This window comes from Bos javanicus, chromosome 2 (genome assembly GCF_032452875.1).
Source record: "Bos javanicus breed banteng chromosome 2, ARS-OSU_banteng_1.0, whole genome shotgun sequence".
Lineage (NCBI taxonomy): Eukaryota > Metazoa > Chordata > Mammalia > Artiodactyla > Bovidae > Bos > Bos javanicus.
The window spans coordinates 55,876,824-55,904,794 of NC_083869.1; the positions used below are offsets into that span (position 1 = coordinate 55,876,824).

Genomic DNA, 27,971 nt, shown 5'->3' on the forward strand with positions numbered 1-27,971 from the left:
CAGAGCTTATATAGATATATGTAGAGCGACAGAGAAACAATATAGGCAGATACATGGTTTAGTTGTGAGTATATAGTCCTGAATAAAGCAGATATAGTCTTTTTCCTCTTGGAGATTTTAATCTACTTAGTAAACAGATCTTAAACTAACCATTGTATGTGTATGTGTGTGTGTGTGTGTGTGTGTGTGTGTGTATCTGTTTTGTGCAATTAAATAAGAAAGGATGTGACAAAAATACAGAATGCCATGAGGTTTTATCAGGCAGACATAACTGATACGTGAAAAATAGGAAAGATCTTTCATGGAAATTAACATTTAAGTTAAAAGCTAAAGCCAATTTTGGAATAGTGTGATAGAAATTATTTTCCAGACTTGGGGACAGGATATGTCCCCTGGAGAAAGGAAGAAATGGAGAAAGGAAGAAATTGTGTAGATTGTTTAATGAACTGAAAGATGGCCAAGTTATTTGAATTATATAGAAGAATACTATTAGATGTAGCTATTAAAACTGAGAAAGTATATCACCAGACAGCTGGAGAGATAGGTAGAGACTAAATTATCTGAGTGTTTGGGGCACTGTTGAGAATATGAAGTTTTATTCTGATTGTTATTAACAGTTGTATGGCGATTTTAATAATACATAATTTAACTTGAGAATGGGTGCTGTCATTGATACAGTCTATTAATGAGACTCTGGGAAAAACATGAGATGTTACAAGATAAGAAGAGAGTAGTATTCTGGAATTAGTATTCGAGGAGGCACTGATTTTAGATCTACTCCTGAGGTTCTTATAAGAAGCCCACATCTTCTGTGACTACTGGTAAAGGATGAGCTCAAGAGATGCTAAATTTCAGTAAAAGCAAAAAGGTAGAATTAACATTCAAAGTTTAGTCTTAGGATATTGGGCATTTTGTGATCATAGGAGATTCAGAGGGCAAGTCAGAAGTGTTTGGGTAGGAAGAGAGGATGTTGTATCTGTGGACAGATTTTAGGCTGCCCTGTACTTTAGGCAGAGACCTGTGTAAATAAGGGTGAGGATATTGAAAACTTACATCTGGAATATAGATGGGTTTATAAGGTTTCAATTACAGCTTGAGAAAAATGGCTGCCTGAAAGTCAAAATGTTAGGCCAAGTACATCATTATCTTTTAGGTGATTAGATGTGGTAGTTCCAGTTTAAGTGTAGTCATGTGTAAATGGTAGACGTGAATGAGTAAATATAAACCAAGTGTCAGGCAATGCCAATCCAGGGAAATAGGGTTAGTTATTTATCACATTGTGTCCCTATCTGTGTTAAACATTGATGAAATAGCTATGTAATAAAGATAAATAGAAATAATAATGGGGGCTTCAGAATCTGCCTGTAATGCAGGAGACCCAGATATATGGTTTGATCCCTGGGTCGGAAAGATCCCCTGGAGGAGGAAATGGCAACCCAGTCCAGTAATCTTGACTGGAGAATCCCATTGGAGTTGGAAAAGAGTCAGAGATGACCGAATGACTAAACAAAAACAATAATAATAATAATATGCAAATCTTTTTACTTTTCTTTTTTTTCCTTTCTTTGTTTACAGTGGCAAGCTTATTAGTTGCTGAATTAGCTTCTAGCTCTCAGAATATGGAAAGATGAAAAACAAATGGGAATTAAGCTTAAAAGATAAATTTGCTTGAAATAATTTTAAAAAAATGAGTTACAGGCAGGGTTAGGATAGGATGGAGATTGATAAGAGTTCATATTTGAATTTGTGAAAGTGTTTAGAGAGCTTGGAATTGGGAAGAACATTTGAAAATCTGTTGATATGTCCTGAGTAATATATTGAGTTTTTAAAAAATGAAGAAAGATGATTTAAAAAAAATTATTATCCATTATTAATATCTTTCTTTTCTGTTTTCATGGGAGATTACAGAAAAAAATTCAGATGCTTTCTGTTTATATATCTATATATATTTATGCCATGTTGGGGTTACATGAGGGTTACATGTGAACATTATAAAATGATTCCTTTACGTAGAGTTGGCATTTCAATATGTTTTTCCTAAGACGGTATAAGTTTTGATTGTTCAGAATCTTTAGTACAAGAGTTATCTGAATCTTTAATATAAGACATTAAACAATGTAGTGTTTTACTTATGGTGCATTAGCTTCCAAGTACAGAAATACCCCACCAAAGCCACTCAAATGTACACAGATCTCCAAGAGGCTATGGTAACTCCCAGGTGTTTACCTACCTGAGGACAGGAAATTAAAACAGACTCCTAGAGAATTTCTTGCCCAAAGACTGCATGGCTCCTTCCATCCTGTTTCTATCTTGTGACTCCTCTATACCTATGAACATGATCTAGCTATCCTCCTCTCTGAACCCCACCCCACCTCACCCCACCCCACCCTCCACCCATGTTGGCACAGATGCCCACTAGGTGAGCTCCATATTGTTTGGTATGGATTCATGAGAGAAAGGGTCTTAGTGATTCAGCTTAGCCTATAGTTTTATTTTGCTTGCATCAAATCTCCCCAAGGTGGTGGTAGGGGGATAGGGAAGGGATAATATTTCTGCATAGGGATGCCACTCTCAGGAACACTAACTGAGTGGGACAGATTCAGGTAAATGAGGATGTTAATTGAGTAAGCCATGTTGACTGATATATCTAATTCATTAACACTTCCAGCAGAATTATTAGTGGGAGTGTTTCCAGAATATAGAGTAGCCAGCTGTATGTCAAGTTTAATTTCTGTGTGTTTATGTATGAACTGAAAACGAAATTCAAGAGAGATTTTTCAAACAATGAAAGCAAAAACCCCAACCAAGTAAAAATCAATAAATCACTGTCTTGAACAATCTTGGCTAAACAGAGAAAATAGTTTATGTATCTTCCACATCCCTTAAGTAGCAGGAGCTAATAGAAATTGAATTTAAACCTGTTACTCTGAAGACTCATTACTCTTTAATATTCACAATTGAATTTTAGAATTACAATGATAAATATTTAATACTTTAACTTTAATTCAGAGTATACTTTAATTACTCCATATAATGTAGAAAATCACTTTCTTGTTCAATTTCTGTAAACACAATGGAAGAAAAATAAAGTATTAATATTGATGCTTTTTGGATAACATAGTTATTTTTAAAACAATATAAAAAACTGATGTTTCTAGTGTAATTGTTGTTAAGAAAAATACATATATTTTTCCTGAAATGTGAAGATATGAAGTTCTCTAACACCTGATTAAAAACATGGAGAGTGTGTTAGGCCCTTATCAGAACAATGATTTTTTTTTTTTAATTTAGCAATATATGGCTTTTGAGTTTTATGCCTCATTCCCTTATTTATTTCTTAACCAAAATCTTGTTGTATAACCTCATTTTTAAACAGTTAAATGAATGATAGATAATTACATTGTGAGAACTCTAAAATTTTCTAAATTCCATCTTTAAGCTATAACCAAAATGTTAGCAGTAAGAATGATGACACAAAGCCGGAATTGACTATATAGTTAAAGGATATGGAAGGGGACTTCCCCAGTGGTTCAGTGGCTAAGACCCTGTGCTTCCAATGCAGGGTGCCGGGTTTGATTCCTGGTTAGGGAACTAGTTTCCACATGCCACAACTAAGATTGAACACAGCCAAATGAATGAATGAATACTTAAAAAAAAGATGCAGCTAGGACTCTGGTATGTTTAAATTCCCCTTTGTCATTTTGGATAAAGTACAAAACTATGGAAGAATCACTTAAAGCAGACATCACTTGAAAAACTAAACCTTATTTTTATCAGTTAAAGGGAAAAAAAAAGCACATCTTTTAAGACATCAGTATGTATAACAATTGCTTTTCTTTAAAACGTAAGGATGATTGGGGCCATAACTCTGTAAGCACAGTGCTCTGTCACTGTCGGTCAGTGCTCCCTTTGTGACTTTTGATTTATGTCTGGCAAGTTTACCAACAATACTCAAAGTTTCTTACTCTCCCCAATTGTATAAAATACTTACATGTCTATAGTAAGATAGTCATCTAATCAACAGGGACATCAGATAAAATCAGTTTCCCATGTGAAATGAGGGAATATGAATGAAATAAGGAAGCCAATATGACAAACTCCTATTTACTCCAGCTGTCAAATTACGATTAAGGAGTTGGATGAATAGTTCAAAGTTTGAAAGACATTTTCCTTTCCTTTATGAACTAATAGTTAAGCATACATTAGAGACAGTAGTTGGGATGTTGTTTCACTTTAATTTTTGTGTTAGTGGAAATTGAATAGAATGGCATTCAAAAAGGAAGTTAAGAACAAGAGAATAAAAATCTCAATTTAATTTCTTCTACTTTCTAGAGAATAAAGGAATAATTGATACCATAGGAAAGAACAGGGCAATAGGAAATGTGAGTATTGTAATCCCAAGAGAATGGGGTATAGGACAAATTTGGGAACGATCTCCACCAGCCACCATGAGTTTCATATGCAGACTGCTACAAAGGCAGCTCCGTGGCTGTACTAGAAGCAGCAGAGGATGCTTGGTTTTTGCGAGAGGAGATGCTGAAAGGATGACTGAAAACCCTGGAAATTAAGAGTTAAGTGTTCAGAAAACACTGAATAAGATGGGATAAAGGAGATTTCAAACCACCAACTGTGCTTCATTTTAGGGAATTTCTTGAATACAGCATAGGCTTACCATTGGTTTCTAAACCCAGAGGCATAAATAATAATGCATAAAGCTATTACATTTCAGTTCAAAAAGCAAAAAGTAATCTAATTATGAGAAAAATGAGGCAAACTCAAGATAGGGATATTGGAGATTTCTGTGGTGGTCCAGTGGTTAAGACTTTGCTTTCCAATACAGGGGTGTATGTTGGATGTGTGTCGAGGGGCTAAGATCCCCACATGCCTTATAGCCAAAAAAACAAAACATAAAACAGAGGCAATATTGTAACAAATTCAATAAAGACTTTAAAAATGGTCCACATCAAAATGTATTTTTTTAAAAAATAGAGATATTCTTCAAAACAATTCATGTTTACACTTTAGAAATAACAAAAAACAATGCAAGGCTAAATGATTATTCAAAATTAAAGGAGTCTAGAGAGAAGGACTAATGCTGAAGCTGAAACTCTAATACTTTGGCCACCTCATGCAAAGAGTTGACTCACTGGAAAAGACCCTGATGCTGGGAGGGATTGGGGGCAGGAGGAGAAGGGGACGACAGAGGATGAGATGGCTGGATGGTATCACCGACTCGATGGACATGAGTTTGAGTGAATGCCGGGAGTTGGTGATGGACAGAGAGGCCTGACGTGCTGTGTCCATCGAGTTCATGGGGTCACAAAGAGTCAGACATGACTGAGCTACTGAACTGAAAGAGAAAAGACAATTAAGTGAAGTATATGATTTTGGATTGGATCCTAAATTATAGAAAAAGAAATTTTTACTGTATAGAACATTATTACTCAACAGGTTATATTTTAATAAAATCTACATATTGTAGCAGTGTTAAATGCATCAATTTTGTTAGATGTACTATGGTTATAAAAGAGAATGTCCTGGTACTTAGGAGATGCACACTGAAATCTTAGTTGAGGAGGGCCATCATTTCTGCAATTTAGTGTCAAATTGTTCAGCTGGTACTAAAAATGCCCAGAGGAACAAAAGTTGAAAAACTGGTGAATCTAGGTGAAAGGTATACACATTTATTCTACAATCCTTACAACTTTTCTGTAAGTTTGAAATTATTTCAAAATAATTCATTAAAAACAAAAAACAAGACAAATCGTGTTATGGCTCTGACAAGCTTTTCATGTGGACTTGGAATCTATTTCATCTGTAAAATAGAAATAATCTGACCTTTCTATCTCACAAACATTTATTAAGATCAGTGAGATAATGGGATTTGTTCTTTATAGGAAAGAAAAGAGTGATTTTATCAAACCTTAGCTCTACTTTATCATGAATGAAATTTAGTTGTGTTTCAGACAATTAAATCTGTAGCTTCTGTTTATAATTATAATAGTCATACATCAATTAAACAATGCCCTTGGAATGAATCTTTTCTCTGTAACAGTAGGAGATAATTTTAAACTAAAATTAAACTGTATTAAAACAAACAAAGAAACATCTACAGTCATAATGACAGTCATAATCATGTGACTATGGATGTTTATTGCTTGCAGATTTATGTTCTTCGTGCTGCTGTCCTGGAGAACACTTTCATTTCTTGAATTTCAATTATAAGTGAACTGAGCTTATCATAGTCAGTATTCCCAAAGCTGGGGGAGTTTAATTTGATGGAAGAACCTTCTTTTATATCACCACTCAGCACTGTTCTGCTTTGTGCTGGAAGTACAATGACAAATTCTTCACTGTTTCTTCTAGCTCAATGCTATTTCACATACCCAAAGTCTTCTTGTTCTTTTGGTTTTATGTTTTCATTAAGACAGCAACATTTTGATGAATCATATATTTATACTTTTCTTTCACACTTTTCTTAAGCTTATTCAGAGTTGCCTCAACCAGTTTTATTATGTCCTGCAATTAAGATAAGAATCACTTGAATCATCCCTGCAATAATAGGTTAGTATCACTGAAAATCTTCTTGGACAAATTGTTTACATTTTTCCAACCTCCTTTATTATCATCAGGTTCATTTTTCCTCTATAACTAAACTTTTTTTTTTTTTTTTCAGACAGAAGTACCAAAAATCACTAGTAGTCTAACAAATACTAAACTCAATGTCATCTTCTTGATTTGTATTCTTTTTTTTTTTTTTAATCTTTTTTTGTTTTGTGAAGTGACTGTCGCTCAGTCATGTTCTACTCTTTGTGACCCCATGGACTATACAGTCCATGGAATTCTCCAGGCCAGAATACTAGAGTGGGTAGCCATTCCCTTCTCCAAGGGTTCTTCCCAACCCAGGGATCAAACCCAGGTCCCCTGCACTGCAGGAAGATTCTTTACCAGCTGAGCCACCAGGGACACCCAACTGATCCAGCCAGCCACTCCAATTCTTTATCAGGGAACTTTTCTCCCTTAGGTCTCTATAAGAGTCTGTGTCTTTTACCAGGCTTTCCTGGTGGCTCAGATGGTAAAGTGCCTGCCTACAATGCGGGAGACCCGGGTTTGATCCCTGGGTTGGGAATATCCTTTGGAGAAGGAAATGGCAACCCACTCCAGTACTCTTGCCTGGAAAATCCCATGGACAGAGGAGCCTGGTAGGCTACAGTCTATGGGGTCACAAAGAGTCCGACACAACTGAGCGACTTCACTTTCTTTCTTTCTCTAATCTTATTTGGTCTTCTTTCTTCAAAAATATGCCTCCAGGCTTCTTGTCTTGGTACTCTTCTCTTTTTGTCTTTTTAGGATCACATCTAATTAAGTCACCTCAGGGTGACTTGAGAGAAATTCTAATCTTGAGATTCATCTTTCCTATTCAGCCTCATGTAGATAGTTGGAACCCCCTTCTTCATGTCACTATACATAGTCTATATACAACATGCTAAACACAGGGGGCCAGAGCCTCCGACTCTCTGTGCCAAAGCTGAGCTACCTGCACAGCAGGATCTATCTGGTCTGTGAAATGGACCAGTTGGAAAAGAAAACTAGAAAAGGACAGGCATTTTGGTATGAGGTGAGAAAGAGAGTTTTTATGATAAGAACAGTGGACAGTGTTCTATAGCAAGAAACAGATCAACTGTTAATAGTAACTTAATTTAAGATGACCATGAACAAATTAAGAAGTGAAGAAAGAGAAGATGAAAGATGGAGGCAGGAAGAGATTGTGGTAAAGGTGAGAGAGAGGGAGAGAGAGAGGAAGGAAGGTAACTAATGAGCCATCATAGGAGTAGAAGTTTGAGTATTTAGCATGACAATAAAATGTATAATACGCCCCTTTATTTCTTCTTCACTGGAATAGAAATCTCTTTACCTGAATGGAATGTCCCTTGAAAAACATTTTTTAACCTATCATGATAGGTTTTTTTTTTGTTTTGTTTTGTTTTTTCAGGAGAAATTAAGATGAAACTTATTTTATTTTTTAAATTATTGTGATAAATTGATCTTTCAAAATATTTGGGGGAATATATACTCATAATAAAATCTGGCTCACATTACACATGAATTAATGTTTAAAAATTGATCACAGCTTCCCATAGCAAAAGAGCTAAATTAAAGCCTAAATAATATTCCTTAGTATTGAAAGATACCCCATACTGTGAGCTGATGCAATAGTGTTGATACAGGTAACTAAAAACTAATTCACCAAGTTTGCAAAATTGAATATTCTATACTCTAGGTAATCTTAATTTTGCTCAGTCACTGGAAATAAGATTATTCTGGAGATGGTTTTTAAATGAAGGCAAGATAGTCCTCCATTTAGGAACATAATTTACTCTCATGAGTAGATAATCTTGTTAAAATATTGTCAGGTTAATTGAAATTGATTTCTGTTTACTAAACATAGTGAATACTAATCAAATATTAGACACTGAGGCGTTAGAGGCATTTAAACCTTTGACACATGCTGTTAGTACTTCATAGAAGGATTTCTTATCTCAGACATCAACATTGCTTTTCATCCTTTTCTTTGAAATATGTAAAGAGAAAATGAAAGGAAATGGACTGCATTATCTTTATTAAATTTTGTCAGTTGGGGATATTTGGGAGAATTTGGGATTGGTTTGGGGGGTGATTATTTATTTTCATTGCTATAAATGGCACATTTGCTTGCATCATTGAGCTCCACATAATAGCTTTTATAGGAGACAGACATTACGAGGCAATTTGAAAAGCAGGTTGAAGATAAAGCCTGAGAGCTCACATGCCCTGGCCTGGTTACTTGGCTCACTTCTGAAGCTTATTCCAAATGGACTATACAGATCTCCTGTGGTACCAGCTCTATGAAGCTTAAAGAAACATTTCCCCTAATACAAAAATAAACCCACCATAATCATTCGTTTTGGGGAAATTTTACAGTTGTTAGTTAACCTGCTCCCTTATGCCCTGCAATATTCATTAGCAGATTTCCTTGTTTATGAGTGATATTATATGGAAATGGTTATGGGAAGCTAACAGATGTAACCACTGAAATAAATTAGAAGGAAAAGTTCTGTGTTTTACAGATGGTTCTATTGAATATGCTGCCCCCACCTTTCCACTTTAACATTTAGTTTTCTTTCAACAGAAAACTTTTCTTTACCGACTATGGGAATGTGGCCAAAGTGGAGCGATGTGACATGGATGGGATGAACAGAACAAGGATAATTGATTCTAAGACAGAGCAGCCAGCTGCACTGGCACTAGACCTAGTAAACAAATGGGTTTACTGGGTAGACCTTTACTTGGACTACGTGGAAGTCGTGGACTATCAAGGAAAAAACAGACATACGATCATCCAAGGCAGACAAGTAAGTACAGTTTGGTTGGAAAATGCAGCTAAGGTAATAAAATGAATGATCTCATCCTAGGAAGAAGACTGAAAATTGCAGTGTTGAAAATTTCTTATGAAGTCAAGCTGCAGTGGGTCATAAAAATTGATGTGTTTGCTATATAGAAGAATGTTCTTTTCATAGTGCACTCCATAATACATGATGGGGGAGGACTTGCTCTCCCTCCTTCCCTCTATTTAAAACAAAAAACAAAAAAAAAAACAGCACACAAAACAAAAACCAACAGAAATAAATCAAAAACAGCCAACACAACCAGAAATTCTATGCTAGTAAGAAAGAAAAATGTTAGACTAGGACAGATGTTATGACCTACTTACTAAAAACTAATTTAAGTATTTCATTTGTGAAAACCTGAACTATCATTTGTCCTATGTGGCACTGAAGATATATATATATATCTCATATATATATATATGAGGAGGAAATGGCAACCCACTCCAGTGTTCTTGCCTGGAGAATCCCAGGGACAGCAGGGCCTGGTGGGCTGCCATCTACGGGGTCACACAGAGTCAGACACGACTGAAGCGACTTAGCAGCATATATATAGCTAATAATGCAAATGGTGGCTCACAGAAGTGTTATTATTATTTTAATATGTTGGATTATTTATATTTTGCCTTCTGAAGTGTTTAAATATTTACTTCCCAGAATAAGAATTTTGTGAAAGGCACCAAGGTCACATTTTTTCTCATTTGTGTTTTTTTTCCTTTGCTGAATTATAAGTTTTTGTAAATAACATTCAGTTAAAATTGAAAAAGATCTCTAAGTGGAGATGTCTTATTCACTAGAATGCTTTTGAAATTCAATTTTATCTCACTGATCTTACTAATTTCATGTGAAATTCTCATTCTATAGAACTGCAGTAAGTGGCTTTCTTTGCTTTCTTCTATAATGCAAGGTACAAATGCTATGTAATTTTCATGTCAAGTTACTTTTCCTTTATAATCAGCATTTAACAATGAAATAGTTTCACTTCCTTGGCAGATAAACAAATGCACTAATCTGATCTGGGTGTCTAAAAAAATGCATCCAATATTAAAAGTGAGGCCACTTATTTTTCTCTCACCTTCAACTGCCCTCAAAATCTTGATTTCTTTGGCCATCTTTAGTTATGACCTTAGAGCACCTAGTCTCTGAAATGATTATGATGTACCTTCTTTGGTGTACATGTAATTGAGATTTCACACCATGAAACAGGATGAGGAATTCAAATGATCTTCTCCATGGCTACTTTTAAAAGGTTTTTTTCTTTTTTAATGTCTGAAGTTTTTAATTATCCATTTTTCCCCATTTCTATTGCCTGTGTTCTGCTGGTTCCCTAAACATATGTTTAGTCTGCCACTAAGTATTCCAACATAGATAAAATTTTGTAAGAATTTGTCCTGTAATCAGAATGGCCTGTATACCACACCTAGTTCCTCCCACCTCTGCTGGGGATAGTAAGCAGAATAGCACTGTAGGTACTTTACGGTAAATAAATCCTTCTGAAGGCAAGCAGGGAGGCAGAGAGTAAAATTTGATCTTTATCGTATGAACATGTTTTCTACCCTCATCAATTGCCACCTCTATAGTCATGCTTTCTCTCTTGGACTGTGGATTGGAACTGAGTAGACAGCAATGTGGGTATGCCATGACCTCACACTTCCAGATGGTTGGTCCCACACTTAGAGCAAAGCATGGATAAAATAAATGGAAATTAATGGAAGACTTTAGCTTGTTTATAACTTTTATAGGAAAAACGTATTGCCCAAATCAAAATTGGGTTTTTTATATATATATATCATATTCACTATATATACATATATAGTGAATATGATGTCACTTATGCAGAAAATATTATTGATAAATACACACATTCCTTCCTTTATGACACGTGGTTTAGTAGCTAAGTCATGTCCAACTCTTGCGACCCCTGAACTATAGCCCCCAGGCTCCTCTCTGTCCATGGGATTCTCCAGGCAAGAATACTGGAGTGGGTTGCCATTTCCTTCTCCAGGGGATCTTCCCAACCCAGGAATCAAATCTGGGTCCCCTGCATTGCAGGTAGATGATTTACCAACTGAGCTATGAGGGAAGCCCTCCTATGACACTTACTGGGGACCTTATGACACTTACTGGGGACTAATACTAACATAAAAAGTGATTACTGAAGTTTTAACATAGAATGATTCTCTCCCTTAATTTCTAATTTGTTGCCTAGACATGAAGAATTAAAATATGTCCAAAAACAATATGAAAAACCAGTCTTCTTTTAGTCAACATCTTACATGAGAGGATCACAAATTATAATGAAGGGTCATGTAAGCTAGGAAGATAGCAAATCAAACGAACTAGCAAGATTTCCTAAGTACAAATGTTTGTGATTTTGTTTATAATTTTTTTTAATAACAAATCATAGATAACTCTCAAATTCTCTTAACTAAAAAATCTATAATAAAAAGTGGACTAAAAGTGCAATATAATGCCAAAGAATACTGACAAATGCTTTTTCATCAAAATCTCTACAGCAATCAATTGACAGATCTACCATACCCTGGTCCAGAACCATTTTAAATTAAATATAATACAAGGAATTCCCAAAGGCCTTGCACCTAGCATGTGCCCTGTTGTATGAGAAAATCAGTATACTCATTCTTCCTTAGCTTTACTGGAAGCTTTCCATCAATTCAAGAAGTCTATTCTTACCCATAATCCCTAAGACATCTGTCAAGTAGGAAAGTTACGCTGTTAACTGTGAAGTGTCATGGAGAACAGTAAACACTGCTATTCTCATATCACAGAGTTTCATGTTCATTATAAATAGACTTTAGAAAGAATGCAATTTCTGCGTAGAGAATGCTGACATATTATTTATAATTGTTCTAAATATATGATTTCATTGTTTATTAATTTCCATGCTGGGAATAGTAGTGTAACCTGTATTTTTTTTAAATGGGATTTTCAAAGGTGCTTTCTCATCAGTCCTTTCATAGGCAAAACCAGGATTTTATAGATTATGTATATCCATGATTATATAAAAAAGTGGCCCACAAAAATATCTCAAATTGTATGTAACAATGCCATAAGCATATTATTGAATATGCTTGAAAGTTTGATTCTCACTAGCCTTTGAAAAGTAGCTACTGAAAATGTTTTCTTCATGAAACATGGGGTTCTTAAGGCAGGAATACTGAAGTGATTTGCCATTCCCTTCTGCAGGGGACCACATTTTGTCAGAATTCTCCACAATGACCAGTCCATCTTGGGTGGCCCTACACAACATGGCTCATGGTTTCACTGAGTTAAACAAGGCTGTGGTCCATGTGATCAGATTGGTTAATTTTCTATGATTGTGGTTTTCATTCTGTGTGCCCTCTGATAGATAATATAAGAGACTTACTGAAGCTTTCTGATGGGAGAGACTGACTGAGGGAAAAACTGGGTCTTGTTCTGATAGGCAGGGCCATGCTCAGTAAATCTTTAATCCAATTTTCTGTTGATGGGCTGAAGAAGCTGAAGTTGAATGGTTCTGTGAAGACCTACAAGACCTTCAGGAACTAATACCCCCAAAGATGTCCTTTTCATTATAGGGAACTGGAATGCAAAGTAGGAAGTGAAGAAATACCTGGAATAACCAGCAAATTTGGCCTTGGAGTACTGAATGAGTAGGGCAAGGGCTAATAAGAGTTTTGAAAAGAGAATACCCTGGTCATAGCAAACACACTTTTCCAACAACACAAGAGAATATGATACACATGGACATCACCAAATGGTCAACCAAAATCAGATTGATTATATTCTCTGCAGCCAAAGATGGAGATGCTCTATACAGTCAGCAAAAACCAGACTGGGAGTTGACTGTGGCTCAAATCATGTTTGCTTTATTGCCAAATTCAGACTTAAAATGAAGACAGTAGAGAAAACCACTAGACCATTCAGGTATGACCTATATCAAATCCTTTACAATTATACAGTGAAAGTAGCAAACAGATTCAAGGGATTTGATCTGATAGAGTGCCTGAAGAGCTGTGGACAGAGGTTCATGACATTGTACAGGAGGCAGTGATCAAGACCATCCCCAAGAAAAATAAATGCGAAAAGGCAAAATGGTTGTCAGATGAGGTCTTACAAACAGCAGTAAAAAGAAGAGAAGAGAAAGGCAAAGGATAAAGGAAAGATAAACCTATTTGAATGCGAGGTCTAAAGAATAGCAAGGAGAGATAAGAAAGCCTTCCTCAGTGATCAATGCAAAGAAATAGAGGAAAACAATAGAATGGGAAAGACTAGAGATCTCTTCAAGAAAATTAAAGTTACCAAGGGAACATTTCATGAAAAGATAGGAACAATAAAGGACAGAAATGGCACGGACCTAACAGAAGCAGAAGATATTAAGACGAGGTGGCAAGAATACATAGAAGAAGTATACAAAAAAGATCTTCATGACCAGGATAATCACGATGGTGTGATCAATCACCTAGAGCCAGACATCCTGGAATGTGAAGTCAAATGGGCCTTAGGAAGCATCACTATGAACAAAGCTAGTAGAGGTGATGGAATTCCAGTTGAGCTATTTCAAATCTTGAAAGATGATGCTGTGAAAGTGCTTCATTCAATATGCCAGCAAATTTGTAAAACTCTGCAGTGGCCACAGGACTGGAGAAGGTTAGTTTTCATTCCAATCCCAGAGAAAGACAATGCCAAGGAATGCTCAAACTACTACACAATGGCACTCATCTCACATGCTAGCACAAGAGTGTTCAAAATCCTCCAAGCCAGGGTTCCACAGTATGTGAACCATGAACTTCCAGCTGGTCAATGGTTTTAGAAAAGGCAGAGGAACCAGAGATCAAATTTCCAACATCTGTTGGATCATCGAAAAAGCAAGAGAGTTCCAAAAAGCATCCATTTCTGCTTTTTTGAGTATGCCAAAGCCTTTGACCATGTGGATCACAACAGACTGTGGAAAATTCTTCAAGAGTTGGGAATACCAGACCACCTGACCTGCCTCTTGAGAAATATGTATGCAGGTGAGGAAGCAACAGTTAGAACTGGACATGGAACAGACTGGTTCCAAATCAGGAAAGGAGTATGTCAAGACTGTATATTGTTACCCTGCTTATTTAACTTATATGCAGAGTCCATCATGAGAAATGCCAGACTGGATGAAGCACAAGCTGGAATCAAGATTGTCAGAAGAAATATCAATAACCTCAGATACGCAGATAACACCATGCTTATGGCAGAAAGTGAAGAAGAACTAAAGAGCCTCTTAATGAAGGTGAAAGAGGAGAGTGAAAAGTTGGCTTAAAACTCAACATTCAGAAAACGAAGATCATGGCATCTGGTCCCATCTCTTAATGGCAAATAGATGGGGAAACAATGGAATCAGTGAGAGACTTTATTTTTAGGGCTTCAAAATCACTGCAGATGGTGACTGCAGCCATGAAATTAAAAGATGCTTACTCCTTGGAAGAAAAACTATGACCAACCTAGACATCACATTAAAAAGCAGAGACGTCACTTTGCCAAAAAGGTCCATCTAAATCAAAGTTGTGGTTTTTCCAGTAGTCATGTATGGATGTGAGAGTTGGACTATAAAGAAAGCTGAGCACCAAAAAAATTGATGCTTTTCAACTGTGGTGTTGGAGAAGACTCTTGAGAGTCCCTTGGACTGCAAGGAAATATAACCAGTCCATCCTAAAGGAAATCAGTCCTGAACATTCATTGGAAGGACTGATGCTGAAACTCTAATACTTTCGCCACCTGATGCGAAGAACTGAGTCGTTTGAAGAGACCCTGACGTTGGGAAAGATGGAAGGTGGGAGGAGAAGGGAATGACAGAGGATGAGATGGTTAGATGGCATCACCAGCTCTATGGACATGAGTTTGAGTAAGCTCTGGGAGTTGGTGATGGACAGAGAAGCCTGGTGTGCTGCAGTCCATGGGATTTCAAAGGACTAAGCGACTGAACTGAACTGAATGAAACATGAATACAATTCTCCCCACACATTTTAAACTGCTTTATCTACTACTGCATAATGTATTATTTTTATAGAGAAATTTATATTAGTGAAATGTTGAATTCTTTGAGAAAAAATAAATGATAATATGCTCATGACTCTCCTACTATGGGGGTTTTCCACAGTAGTAAAAGCAATTTTTTTTTCTTTCAAGTTGAAAGCAACATAATTAAAAAATCATAGTTATTTTTGTGCCTTTTTATAGGTCAAACATCTGTATGGTATAACTGTGTTTGAAGACTACTTATATGCAACTGATGCTGATAACTTCAACATCGTAAGGATAAACCGATTTAATGGTAGTGATATTCATTCATTAATTAAAATGGAAAATGCTAGAGCAATCCGAATCTATCAAAAAAGAATTCAACCAACAGGTAAGATTCCAAGACTTCTTCATAGCCGTCATAATGGTGAATTGAATGGAGATATGACTCTTGTGCCTTTGTGTGGTGTCAAAGTGGGTGAGCCATAAATTCTCTGTTTTGATAGCAAAAATGTACATGTCTGCATGATAAAATATAATAGAGCTCCCTTCCAAAGTCTAAATGACAAATTGTTCAGTTCCTAGTGGATCATTTCTACAGCCATAGAATTGAAATGATGGCTGGATTTAAATTCAGGAAGGAACGTTCACTCTTGATGTATGTATACAGAAAACTCAGATGCTGATGCTAGAGTTTTTATTTTATCATTCTAGGAGACAACCTTCAAGTCAGGTGACTTTCTTGCAGTATCTGTCTAGTTTTTATTTCAGTCACTTGGGGGTCTCTTGATTAACTTCCCAACCATTCCTTAACACAAGTTAATTCAAAATAATTTTTACCAAGAAGGCTGCAACATTGCTAAGTATCCCTGAAAAATTATTTTGCATTGTAAGTTAATGATGCTTGTTCATCAATACAACGTAGGCTCAATTATATAGAGAATAATGTAACATACAAAACTACCACCCGAATTTTCATTATCTTTTTGTGCTTCAAATTAAAACTAATTTAGAATTATTTATCTATTAACATAAATTCAATTTAGGCAAAGTATTGTTACACATATGTTTTCAGGAAATTCAGACTTGGGATTCTGTAGATAAAGGTTTAAATTTGGTCTTATTAATTTACCAATTATTTTTTGATCATTTATTAATACTATGTGCCAGGAACTATTTTATGTACATTGAGAATACAGCTGAGTAAAACAGACTAAAACATTATTTCCCTTATAAGATTTGCATTGTTTCAAAAAAAAATACATAATATTTTTCTTTTAAAGTAAGTAAATTATTATATTAGAAGATAATAAGTGCTACGGAGAGAGAGAAAGTAGATGAGTGTCATGAATAGGATTAGTTTACAATTTTATATTTAATGATCAGAGGAAATTGCATTGAAAGATAAAATTGCATGAAGACTTGGAGTAATTAAAGAAGAGAGACAGGTAGAAAGATCAGTCAGCTCAGTTGTGTCCAACTCTTTGTGACCCCATGGGTTGCAGCACCCCAGGCTTCCCTGTCCATCACCAACTCCCAGAGCTTGCTTAAATTCACATCCATCAAGTTGGTGATGCCCTCTAACCATCTTACCCTCTGTGGTCCCCTTCTCCTCCTGCTGTCAATCTTTCCCAGCATTGGGTCTTTTCCAGAGAGTCCGTTCTTCACATCAGGTGGCCAAAGTATTGGAGCTTCCGTGAGGAAGAGCATGCTTGGATAGTGGATAGTTCAGTGAGCAGTAAGGAGACCCATATGTCTGAAGCAGAGCAAACACAAGGAAGAGAAGCAGGCAATTAAGTTGGAAAAATGAAGGAGAACAATAACTAGTAGGGCCCCGCAGACAGTTATAAAAAAGTTTGCTTATACTTTGCATGACATGGATAGTCCTTAGGTAGAGGAGTCTCAAAACCTGACTTAGTTTTTAAAGAAACCAGTAGGGTTGCTATGTTGACAGTAGGCTATGGGGAACAAAGATGGAAGGTTAGAGATGACAGTGGATTGGACCAAGATGATAGCAGTGAAAAGTAGACTGAGGATATACTTGAAGGTATAACCAACAGGCTTTCCTGATGAATTTGATATGAGTTGTACATTTAAAAGAGAGACAAAGGTGATGACAGTGTGTTGAGCTGAGTAATTGGAATTACCAAGTTATTTTTGAGATTTAGGAAAACTAAGTTTGGAGCTAGTTGGATGCAAATAACATATATATATACACACATATTATTTTGAGTGCCTGTCATAAATTCAGGAGGAGATATCAAGAAGCTATTTGAATATACAAGACTGGATTTCAGCGGAAAGTCCTAGCTAGACATAGCAATTGAGCATCATTGGCATATACATGACAATTTTTTTCCTTTTAAAAGAAAGTAAAATGGATGTGATCACCAAGGAAGTAACTATATATTGGCCATTGGATTTAACAGTGTGAAGCTTGTAGGGATCTGACAAGTGCAATTTTGTGGTGAGGAGAATGTCTGGTTAGAACAGATCTGAGAAAGGAAAGAAATAAATTGTACAAAATGAGCATGGATAACTTTGAAAAGTATTGATATTAGATGAAGCAGGGAAATGGGGAGCTGATTAAAGGGTTGCTTGGGAATTAAGATTAAAAGTAGTATTTTCCCTCGAAGATGCAGAAGCAATGGCAGATTTATATGCTGATGGGCATGATCCAAAGGAGAGAGCAAAAGTAGTGAAGAAAGTGAAAAAGTGCAGACTTGCTAATTAGCTGACAAAAGATGTTCTCTAGTGTAGAAATGGGGTGTGATTGGAAAGTAAAAGCAATGCTTTTGGGCAAAACAGATAGTTAAACTACACTACAGCTATCTTTTCATTTGTAGAATGTGGAACATAAAAAGCATAGCATAGTTTTCAAAAGCACATAAGTTTTAATATTAGAAAAAAATTATCGTATTATTCATCACAATTCCAAGTGGTGATTAAAAAGAAATGTACTTACAATCATATAAAAATCTTACCAATTTTATTCCTTTTTTCTTTGACCTGTGTTTCTTTTTCTCATCTTCTCCGCCTAGTGCTTTTCCTATTTTTGTTTTGTTTTGTTTTGTTTGTCTCTAATTTCTACACTCATGAAATATTCTACTATTCTATAATACCTACATGCAAACTCAACCTTCTCCTTTAACAGTTACAATGCACACACACACACACAATTCATGTGTGGGAAGGTTCTCCAAATGACAATGAACACAAAATTGAAAAAAAAAATGAATTCAGCACTTCTCAATAAAGGTGATCACTGAATCACATTTATTCTAGTTTAGTATGCTTGTGTGCTTAGTCATTCAGTCATGTCCAACTCTTCGCGATCCTCTATCCATGGGATTTTGCAGGGAAGAATACTGAAGTGAGTTTCCACAACAAACTGTGGAGATTTTTTAAAGAGATGGGACTATCAGACCACCTGACCTGTCTCCTGAGAAGTCTGTATGCTGGTCAAGAAGTAGCAGTTAGAACCGGAAGGAGTACATCAAGGCTCTGTATTGTCACCCTGCCTATTTAACTTCTATGTAAAGTACATCATATGAAATGCAGGACTGGATGAAGCACAAGCTGGAATCAAGATTGCTGGGAGACATATCAATAACCTTAGATACGCAGATTACACCACCCTTACAGCAGAAAGTGAAGAAGAACTGAAGAGCCTCTTGAAAGTGAAAGAGGAGAATGAAAAAGTTGGTTAAAACTCAACATTAAAAAGACCAAGATCATGGCATCTGGTCCCATCACTTAATGGCAAATAGATGGGGAAACAATAGAAACAGAGACTTTTTTTGCACTCCAAAATCATGGCAGATGGTTACAGCAGCTGTGAAATTAAAAGACACTTGCTCCTTGGAAGAAAAGCTATGCCAAATATAGATAGCATATTAAAAAGCAGAGACATTACTTTGCTGATAAGGGTCCATTTATTCAAAGCTATGGTTTTTCCAGTAGTCATGTATGGATGTGAGAGTTGGACCATAAAGAAAGCTGAGCACTGAAGAATTGATTCTTTTGCACTGTTTTGTTGGAGAAGACACTTGAGAGTCTCTTGGACTGCAAGGAGATCAAAGCAGTCAATGCTAAAGGAAATAACTGAAATTCTAATACTTTGGCCTGATGCGAAGAACTGACTCATTTGAAAAGACCCTGATACTGGGAAAGATTGAAGGCAGGAGGAGAAGGGGACCACAGAGGATAAGATAGCTGGATGGGATCACCAAATCAATGAACATGAGATTGAGCAAGCTCCAGGAGTTGGTGATGGACAGCAAAGCCTGGCGTGCTATAGTACATGGGCTTGCAAAGAGTCAGACACTTAGCAGGGTCAGTCAGTCAGTCACTAAGTCTAATAGTGGATTATTTCAGAAGAAATCCTTTTCTGCTTTAACTACGAACCAGGGTTATTTTAGCAGTATTTTTTTGTATTTGTCACAGATATGTATTTTTTTTAAGTGTGATAAGCATGTACCAAAAAATCATGTTACTTTTATTTGGTTTGCATGTTCACAGGTTAGATTAATATAAAAGCATTTTACCTCTTACAATTTTTTTTAAGGTAGCCTTAGGAGTATTTCGGCAAATCCCTACCTTTCATGGGGTTTAAACTCTTTTCCAATTGATTATGATATGATATAGTTGGGTAGATAGATTATTTGTCTAGAATTCCCTCTTATGTGCTGTCAAAGTTTCAACATACTGATGCATGTAATTATATCTCCTTTGGAGAATTTCAAGCATGCTGTTTTTCATTTGTTGTAGTCAGAAGCCATGCGTGTGAAGTGGATCCATATGGAATGCCAGGGGGATGTTCACACATCTGTCTTCTCAGCAGCAGTTACAAAACACGGACCTGTCGCTGCAGGACTGGCTTCAACTTGGGAAGTGATGGCAGGTCATGCAAAAGTATGTTATTGAAAATCAAACATTTGCCAGCAGCTAATGCTTCAGAGCAGGATTCTTAGTATTAATTAGGAGCATCAACGTCAGTTAAATGTGAGCTATCACCAGGTCAAATTCGCTGTGAAATGTATACTAGACATTTTTCTCAAAATCAATATTTAGGTTTATTTTTTCTTTTGTATGTGCATGCTAATGTGAATGAGAAACCTAATTGGACTGTAGAGTCACTAAATTTATGGATCTTTGAGAAACATACTTTAGGGAAGATTTTTAGGAAATCCTTTCCTTAATTACCTAAAAAATGTTTGTGATCTAATGAGCCTCAATTATTGGTTGGCCAGATTTTCTCTTTTCTGAACCAAGATGCTGCTTCTAATAATAGATGTGTTGTTTAGTCCAACAGAAATCCACATAAAGTAATACTTCACCTTACCAGCATTGGGGGGTGAAATTTATTTTATTATTTCGTTTTCCATGTAACCAGAGCTATACTAATTAAATATTAATCTTTTTAATAATTTTGTTGAAAAGCTTTCTAGTAGCTAGACCTTTGTTTTATTTCTTATATATGCCAAAAAATTTCATTGTTCTTAATTGTTCATAATCAGATATAGTATTAATGTTCCTCATAGAGATGGTATCCATGTCGAGACTATCAGTCTATTTCCCAAATACCATAATTTTTAAGGTTATGATGTTTGCTTTTTACAGTGTATATTTAATTGTTCTTAACTTTTGTTAAGTTTAAATTTTGCACAAGTATAATTAAGGTCTTCATAATCAGATATAATATTAATATCCCTCATAGAAATGGTATCCATGTTGAGATTAACAGTCTTTAAATGTTTTCCCAAAACCATATTTTTTTATGTTTATCTCTCTTTCATCATGACCTTTTTTTTCTGTCTGTTCTCTGTTTCTGTGGTCACTGTCCTGCCATCTCTTTCTTTCTTGCCATTGGCTTGCTAAAGATGGTGAGATGAGACCTCTAAATTTATTATAATTTTAAATCTAAGTGGCTAGAATTCATAGCATAAGTACTGTTAAATTAAGAACCCAAAAGGCTTAACTGTGATAAAATATATGCATTTTTGTACTGTTTAAAATTTCTAACTTTATAGCAAATGCTAGGAATATTATAGTGACACCAACTCTGATGTTCACGAAGTCCTCTAGATAATTGAGGACACTGTGTCCGAAGCCTCAAGATAGGAGATGTGTGTGTGTGTGTGCATGTGTGTGTGTGTGTGTAACCAGCCTTTAAGCCACTCTGGTCACCACTTGGAAAGTGATGGCATGTTATACAAAAATATAAACATGCACACTTCTGCATATATAAATATACATGCATGTGTAGGTGTGCATATACATGTTTGTTATATGGGAAAACCAAACCAAAAGCCCCTCTTCCTTTCCTCTTGATATACACGAAAGAAAAAGACTGATGTGGAAAAGTTGCGTCGTGTTAAGTCGCTTCAGTCAGGTTCGACTCTTTGTGACTCTGGACTGTAGCTCTCCCGGCTCCTCTGCCCATGGAATTTTCCAGGCAAGAATACTGGAGTTGGTTGCCATTTCCTCCTTCAAGGGATCTTTCCAACTCAGGAATCCAACAGCCTCCTTTATGTCTCCTGAATTGGCAGGTGCATTCTTTATCAGTAGTGCTCCTGGGAAGCCCTCAATCATGGTAAATTAAATTAACATTTAAATGAATAGAAACAATAATATCTATTTTAAGCAGAAAGAATCAAACACAAATAGATAGGTACTTAAAAAATCATTGAGGTGCCTGAAGCAACAGCTTCTAGACTGACTCAGGGATTTTCCTTTTATAGCCACCACAGATTAGCCTGGCTTAAGCTGAAACATCTACCACCATCAGAAGCTAGGGCATCAGGAGGCCACCAATGGCAATGATAACTTCAAAAACACCATTTTAGCTGAGTTCTACTGACTAAGAAGTTTGCAACATAACTATTAGCTTCAGAAATTAAATATACTGGCAAACAAAACAAAGCACAATCAAAAGAAGCCTTTTTCCTTGCCACTTGATATACACAATAGAAGATTAATGTAGAAAAATTCAGTTTCTCCATTAGATGAATACCAGCAGAAGCAGCCAAATATGGTCTCATTTTCACATTCCAAACTCAAGTTAGTATATCTTGTACTAACTCAACTTGGATTTAGGTACTTAAATAAAAATTAGAGCCATGGCTATATTAGTGTCTGAGGAGTGTAATTTTTAGTTTTCAATTGTTTATAATAGAAGAAAACACATTAGAAGAAAGTTAAGGTACCCAGTGATTGAAAAAAAAAAAAAACTGAATAAAACAATAGGAAAACAGTTACCATTTTTGTTTAAAATATGCATGTACATGTACACACGTATTAAACGGATTAGGTCTACTGATTACTAATTAATGCATCAATTAAAAATAAATATATGTTAGCAGAAATAAATGTTAGCAAAAATGAGTATTGAGAAACCAGTGTTCTTATGCATCACTAATAGAACTGGAAAATCTATATATAATATAATATAATATATTATATATTATAAATTGATATCACTATTGGAAAGACATTTGATAATACATACAAAAGACACAAAACTGATAACATCCTTTAGCATCTACTTTTGACTAAAGAAATCCATTGTAAATGCATGTGTGATAACAAAACCCCAGAAACCATCTAAATATCCTACAATAGGTAAGGAGCTGACTATATTATATTGCCTCTCTAACAATATACTGCCATTGATACTGCCTGTCTAACATGATACTGCCATTGAAAAGAATGTTTTGAAGATCTTTTAATAACAGAAAAAAGTATTGTTAAATTTTTTCAAGCGCTAAAATGCATACTTAAGATCCCATTTAAAAAATAAAGTATTCATATAATGTTGGTAGGAAATTCACAGGAATGTTAATTTTCAGAAGAATTTACTTTTTAATAGTGTACAATGATATTGTTTTAAAAAAATAAAAAGAAAGGTAAACACTGAGCGGTTGTAAGAGTAATGAGGAAGAAGAGGGCTGTTAATATTGTTCAACCAGTAATTCCAGTTCTGGAAATATATACTAAGGGATCATCTAAGAAAATATATAAAATACCAGGTTGAAAAACTGCATATCTAAGTGTTATTATAATAGGAAGATAAAACCAACTGAGGAATGATTTGACAAATTATCATATATTAGACTGACCCTACTTAAGAAATGTTAAGACTTAATGGATCAACATAGAATATAATTTTAATGCTAATATTTAGTAATAAAAACAGAATGCAAAAGTATCCTCTTCTTACTAGTGTGCATTAGAAAAATAGCTAGATAAATTAAAAATAGTCACACAGAGGCATATAATATATCCATGAAAATGAATAAGAACTATAACAAGCAGAGATGAATATCAAGTATATAATAATAAAATCAACTCATAGCACACATGCAGTTCAAACATGCAAAAGTCAAACTATCTACTGTTGAGAAATACAAACAACTTATGTGCCAAAACTTCTAAAAATTACATGATAAACAATATCCATATTATTGTATATAACCAGAGAAATTGGTTGTCTCTGGGATGGAAAGGAATAGATTTTGGGACATGTGCATGCATTCTAACATCCTGGAGATATTCTTAAGATCTGTGCTAGGTACATGAGATATGTTTTATTTTTATTCTTTAAATATTAAAATTATATATACTATATATTTAATATGGGCTTCCCTGGTGGCTCTGATGGTAAAGAATCCGCCTACAGTGTGGGAGACCTGGGTTTGATCCCTGGGTTGGGAAGATCCCATGGAGGAGGGCATGGCAGCCCACTGCAATATTCTTGCGTGAATAATCCCCGTGGACAGAGGATCCTGGTGGGAGTCCATGGGGTCACAAAGAGTCAGACATGACTGAGCAACTAAGCACAGCACCATATTCATTAACACTAATTTTGAAAGAAAATAAGAGAGACCATATATAAAATGATAATATAGTTTGCATTGAAGGTGTTGTGTTTATGAGTACTTTGTTTTTCTTTTTTCTCCAAATTTTAATAATATAGTTACTTTAAGTTAATAGGAATTAGGTTTATGATATATTTATCCAAATATAATAGTCATATATCTTCAGTTTTAATGAAACTTTATATGTTTTCCTTTCTGTATGAAATTTTCCCTTCAAATTATATAACTAAACTAAGTATAATGTGCCCTACCAATAGGAGAGCCTTGCATGTAGTTTCATATAAACGTCAAAATAAGTTCATTCATTCTGTAGAAAAAACTTCCTTGATTCTGGCATTTTAACCCAGGACACAGATTTTTGTTTTCTTTAGTTTTTGATAAAGACTGTTTTGTATGTCAGTTACTGGCAGACAGCACTAACCTCTAAAGTTCTAATTAAGATATGGAAGAAGTGATGCTGTAACTGGCATTTGATTTCATTTCTTAAAGAAATAAATCACATGTTCATACAAACTAATATATTCGGTGCAAGTTATGTGATAGTGTGTGATTATTTTTGCTTCCCTTGTTAGTCTGCAATGCAAATTCTGAGTAGGGGGCATGTTTTAAATATTCTGAAGTTTTCAACATTTTCAAACATAATGAATGCTACAGTTAGTATCTACAGATGTGTTAGATAGATTATAATGAGTTGTAAAATTAAATGTGCTGGATGTTTCCATAAATGTCCATTTTACACTTACAAGTTATCAATTATTTATCATGTTTTTGCTACATAGACAGTTACAGACTGAAGAATAATTAACTTAATATAACCTATTCATGGAAGTAATTTCTGTTTGAATTAAAGTAATACAATTAGCTGGCTGGCCTTCTTACATCAAGATACATTTGGCATATTTTAGGGTTTAATTTTTGGTATTGAATTTAAAAAACACTAATTGAGCCAGTTAATTAAACAGTGGCATTATGCATTGTAAAGAAGATTAGGCAGTATCAGTTGTTTATGTTTGTAATCTTTCTTCTGCAGGACCAAAGAATGAGTTGTTCCTCTTTTATGGGAAAGGACGCCCAGGAATTGTTAGAGGAATGGACTTGAATACCAAAATAGCTGATGAATACATGATCCCCATAGAGAATCTGGTAAACCCACGTGCTTTAGATTTTCATGCAGAAACCAGTTATATCTACTTTGCTGACACCACCAGTTTCCTAATTGGCCGGCAGAAAATAGATGGCACAGAGCGAGAAACCATTCTGAAAGATGGTAAGTGACAATGCGTAACACAGATTTCAGACTGCCCACGAACAAAGCATTTTAAAGGATAAATCTAATGTCTGTCAAGCTAAATTTAAGAAGAATCCAAGTGACTGTTGATTTAAAAATATTTGTTAATTTCATTTTCTTTAGTACTGATATTTCTAATGCTTTTTTCCACATACCAGCTTATTAAAGCTTTCATTGTAAAATAGAATTGCAGTTGTCCTCTATGCTTTAAATATTATGGGAATTAAATTGAGCAATGTATCCACCTTCATGGGAAATGTAGATTTACACTTTTATGTTTACAGTGCTATACAGTAGAATATAAGATTTAACAGGACATCAGAGACTCTTTTAATACTTGGTTCTTACTAGGATATTGGTCATGTTGCTCAAAGTGCATTAAAAATATCAGTGTCCCCATTGCCATCACAATTCTTGCATAGTGTTTTTTATTTTATAAGACATTGCATATTGAGTTCTTTAGAGTTACTCTTGAAATGTCCAATTATCTGCAGATAAATTTTTATATCTATTTTTATTATAAATACATTGTTATTGCATATATTTAAGTATATATGCATATACTTTATTAAAATCAGTGAGTTTCATAAATTGCTTGGTTTAGAACAACCAATCAATTAACAAAATTGTATAACTTTTATATGAGTAGAAAACATCTGTAATAATCAGGCACACTATATCTTTGACAGCTAGTTACCTTTAGGCATGTTGCTAATGATTCTGGACTTCAGTTTCCTCACATACACAGTTTGCTTACTTCTCAAATATTTAAAAGCTGCTTGATTTAAGGACATTGATCATATGCTTATTATATGAAGGACACTGTACTAGCTATCAGAGGAGATAAAATAAATGTTAAGAAATGGCTACTGTCTTCAAGGAGTTCATAATCTACCTTTGGAGATAATATAAGCATCTCCAAAATATAAAGACTTTGTAGCATTTAATTTAACAAGTTCAGAGCTGGCCCAAAGAGATGCATGATTAATGGAGAATGTCTTTGTAGTAAGAATACACAGGAAGTAAGAGATAACTTTTTTTTCAAGATTTTTTTTTAATGTATATATATATTTTAATTTGGCGGCATTTGGTCTTAGTTGTGGCACATGGAATCTTTGTTGAACATATGAGATCTTTTACTTCGGTGCACACAGGACTCTCTGGTTGTGGCACAAAGGCATGCAGACTCGGTAGCTGCTTCCTGACAACTGGGATCATAGTCCATCACCAAAGATCAAACTTGCATCCCCTGAATTGCAAGGCTCATTCTTAACCACTGGACCATGGTGGAAGCCCCAGAGTTGTCTTTATGTGGGGATTCTCAGAGAACTTTTTTCTGAAGAAAGTGGTATTTGACCTAGAGCTTAAAGGAAGAATGTCAAAGGGAAGTGGAGGATACTTCAGCATCAGGAATTCCATGAGAAAACAAAACACCAAAAAACATACCCAAGAAAGAGGATGAGAAGAACGTTAAATAGGTCACTACTGTAGGTTTAATTTACAGGTAATGATGACAGAGCAGCTGTGGATCCCAAAGGTGGTGAAATCAGAAGCCTTAAAGGTGAGGTGAAAGGGCTTGGATAGAATCCTGAAGGGGTAAGAGGAAATCATTTTTTAGCCAAGGAATAATGTGAATGAAAAGATATTTTGGAGAATCAGTCTGATAGTGGAGTAGAGTGAATCAGATAGTGGAAGAAGAGAAAAGTAGAGAAAAAGTAAAGAAAAAGTAGAGAAAAGTAGGGAAATAGACTAAAATTATTTACAGCATGAGTGGTAGTGAATGGTGGTATCTCCTGTCTTGTAGAGGAACTGGGGACAGCCTAAGAAGATGATTCATTCACTGCATGTTCACTTTAATCCAAACCTTTAATGATAAAATGTATACCTTCTGCAAGTGACAAATGAAGTCCTAAACTGAAGAATATCCTTGTTTTTGTCTTTTTTATAGTTTACTGATTAAGGCAATATAAATTTACCATGACTTAAACACCCAAGGAGTGTCTGATTAAAGATTTTTACTCTAAATTGAACGAGGCAGAGGCTGTCTGCCTACTTTTCTCTGAAATGCAATAACAGATACTAGGAACCTGACAATTTTAGAAGGACAATGAACTTACATATTCGAAGTACAAGCATTTGGATTGCTCTCATTTTGATGTAGACATTTTTAAGAGGGACTGAAATGTAATATAGAGGATTCTTGGTTTCTTTTCAAAAAGTATCAGTTCCTGTGCTATGAATGAATGTTCCAGCTAACAGTTCTAACTTTGGTAACCATATCTTCTCAGTGACATTGGGGTTTTGTATATTCTTCCACAGCAGCAGAGGTCAACTCAAATAGCTGTTTGACTGCCAGGCATGTTCTGTACAGTGTCTACAGTGTTG

The 27,971-nt window shown here is 35.3% G+C and overlaps 1 protein-coding gene across 1 annotated transcript in view; it reads left to right on the forward strand.

Moving 5' to 3' along the window:
- The window catches only part of LOC133260480 (low-density lipoprotein receptor-related protein 1B-like), a 1,291,692-nt gene that overhangs the window by 1,220,915 nt on the left and 42,806 nt on the right, over positions 1 to 27,971 (forward strand). Inside the window, exons 8-11 of the mRNA XM_061438868.1 lie at positions 9,170 to 9,392; positions 15,639 to 15,810; positions 20,190 to 20,333; positions 25,329 to 25,565. Of these exons, the coding sequence (XP_061294852.1) occupies positions 9,170 to 9,392; positions 15,639 to 15,810; positions 20,190 to 20,333; positions 25,329 to 25,565 (776 nt within the window). The remainder of the gene's footprint in view (positions 1 to 9,169; positions 9,393 to 15,638; positions 15,811 to 20,189; positions 20,334 to 25,328; positions 25,566 to 27,971) is intronic.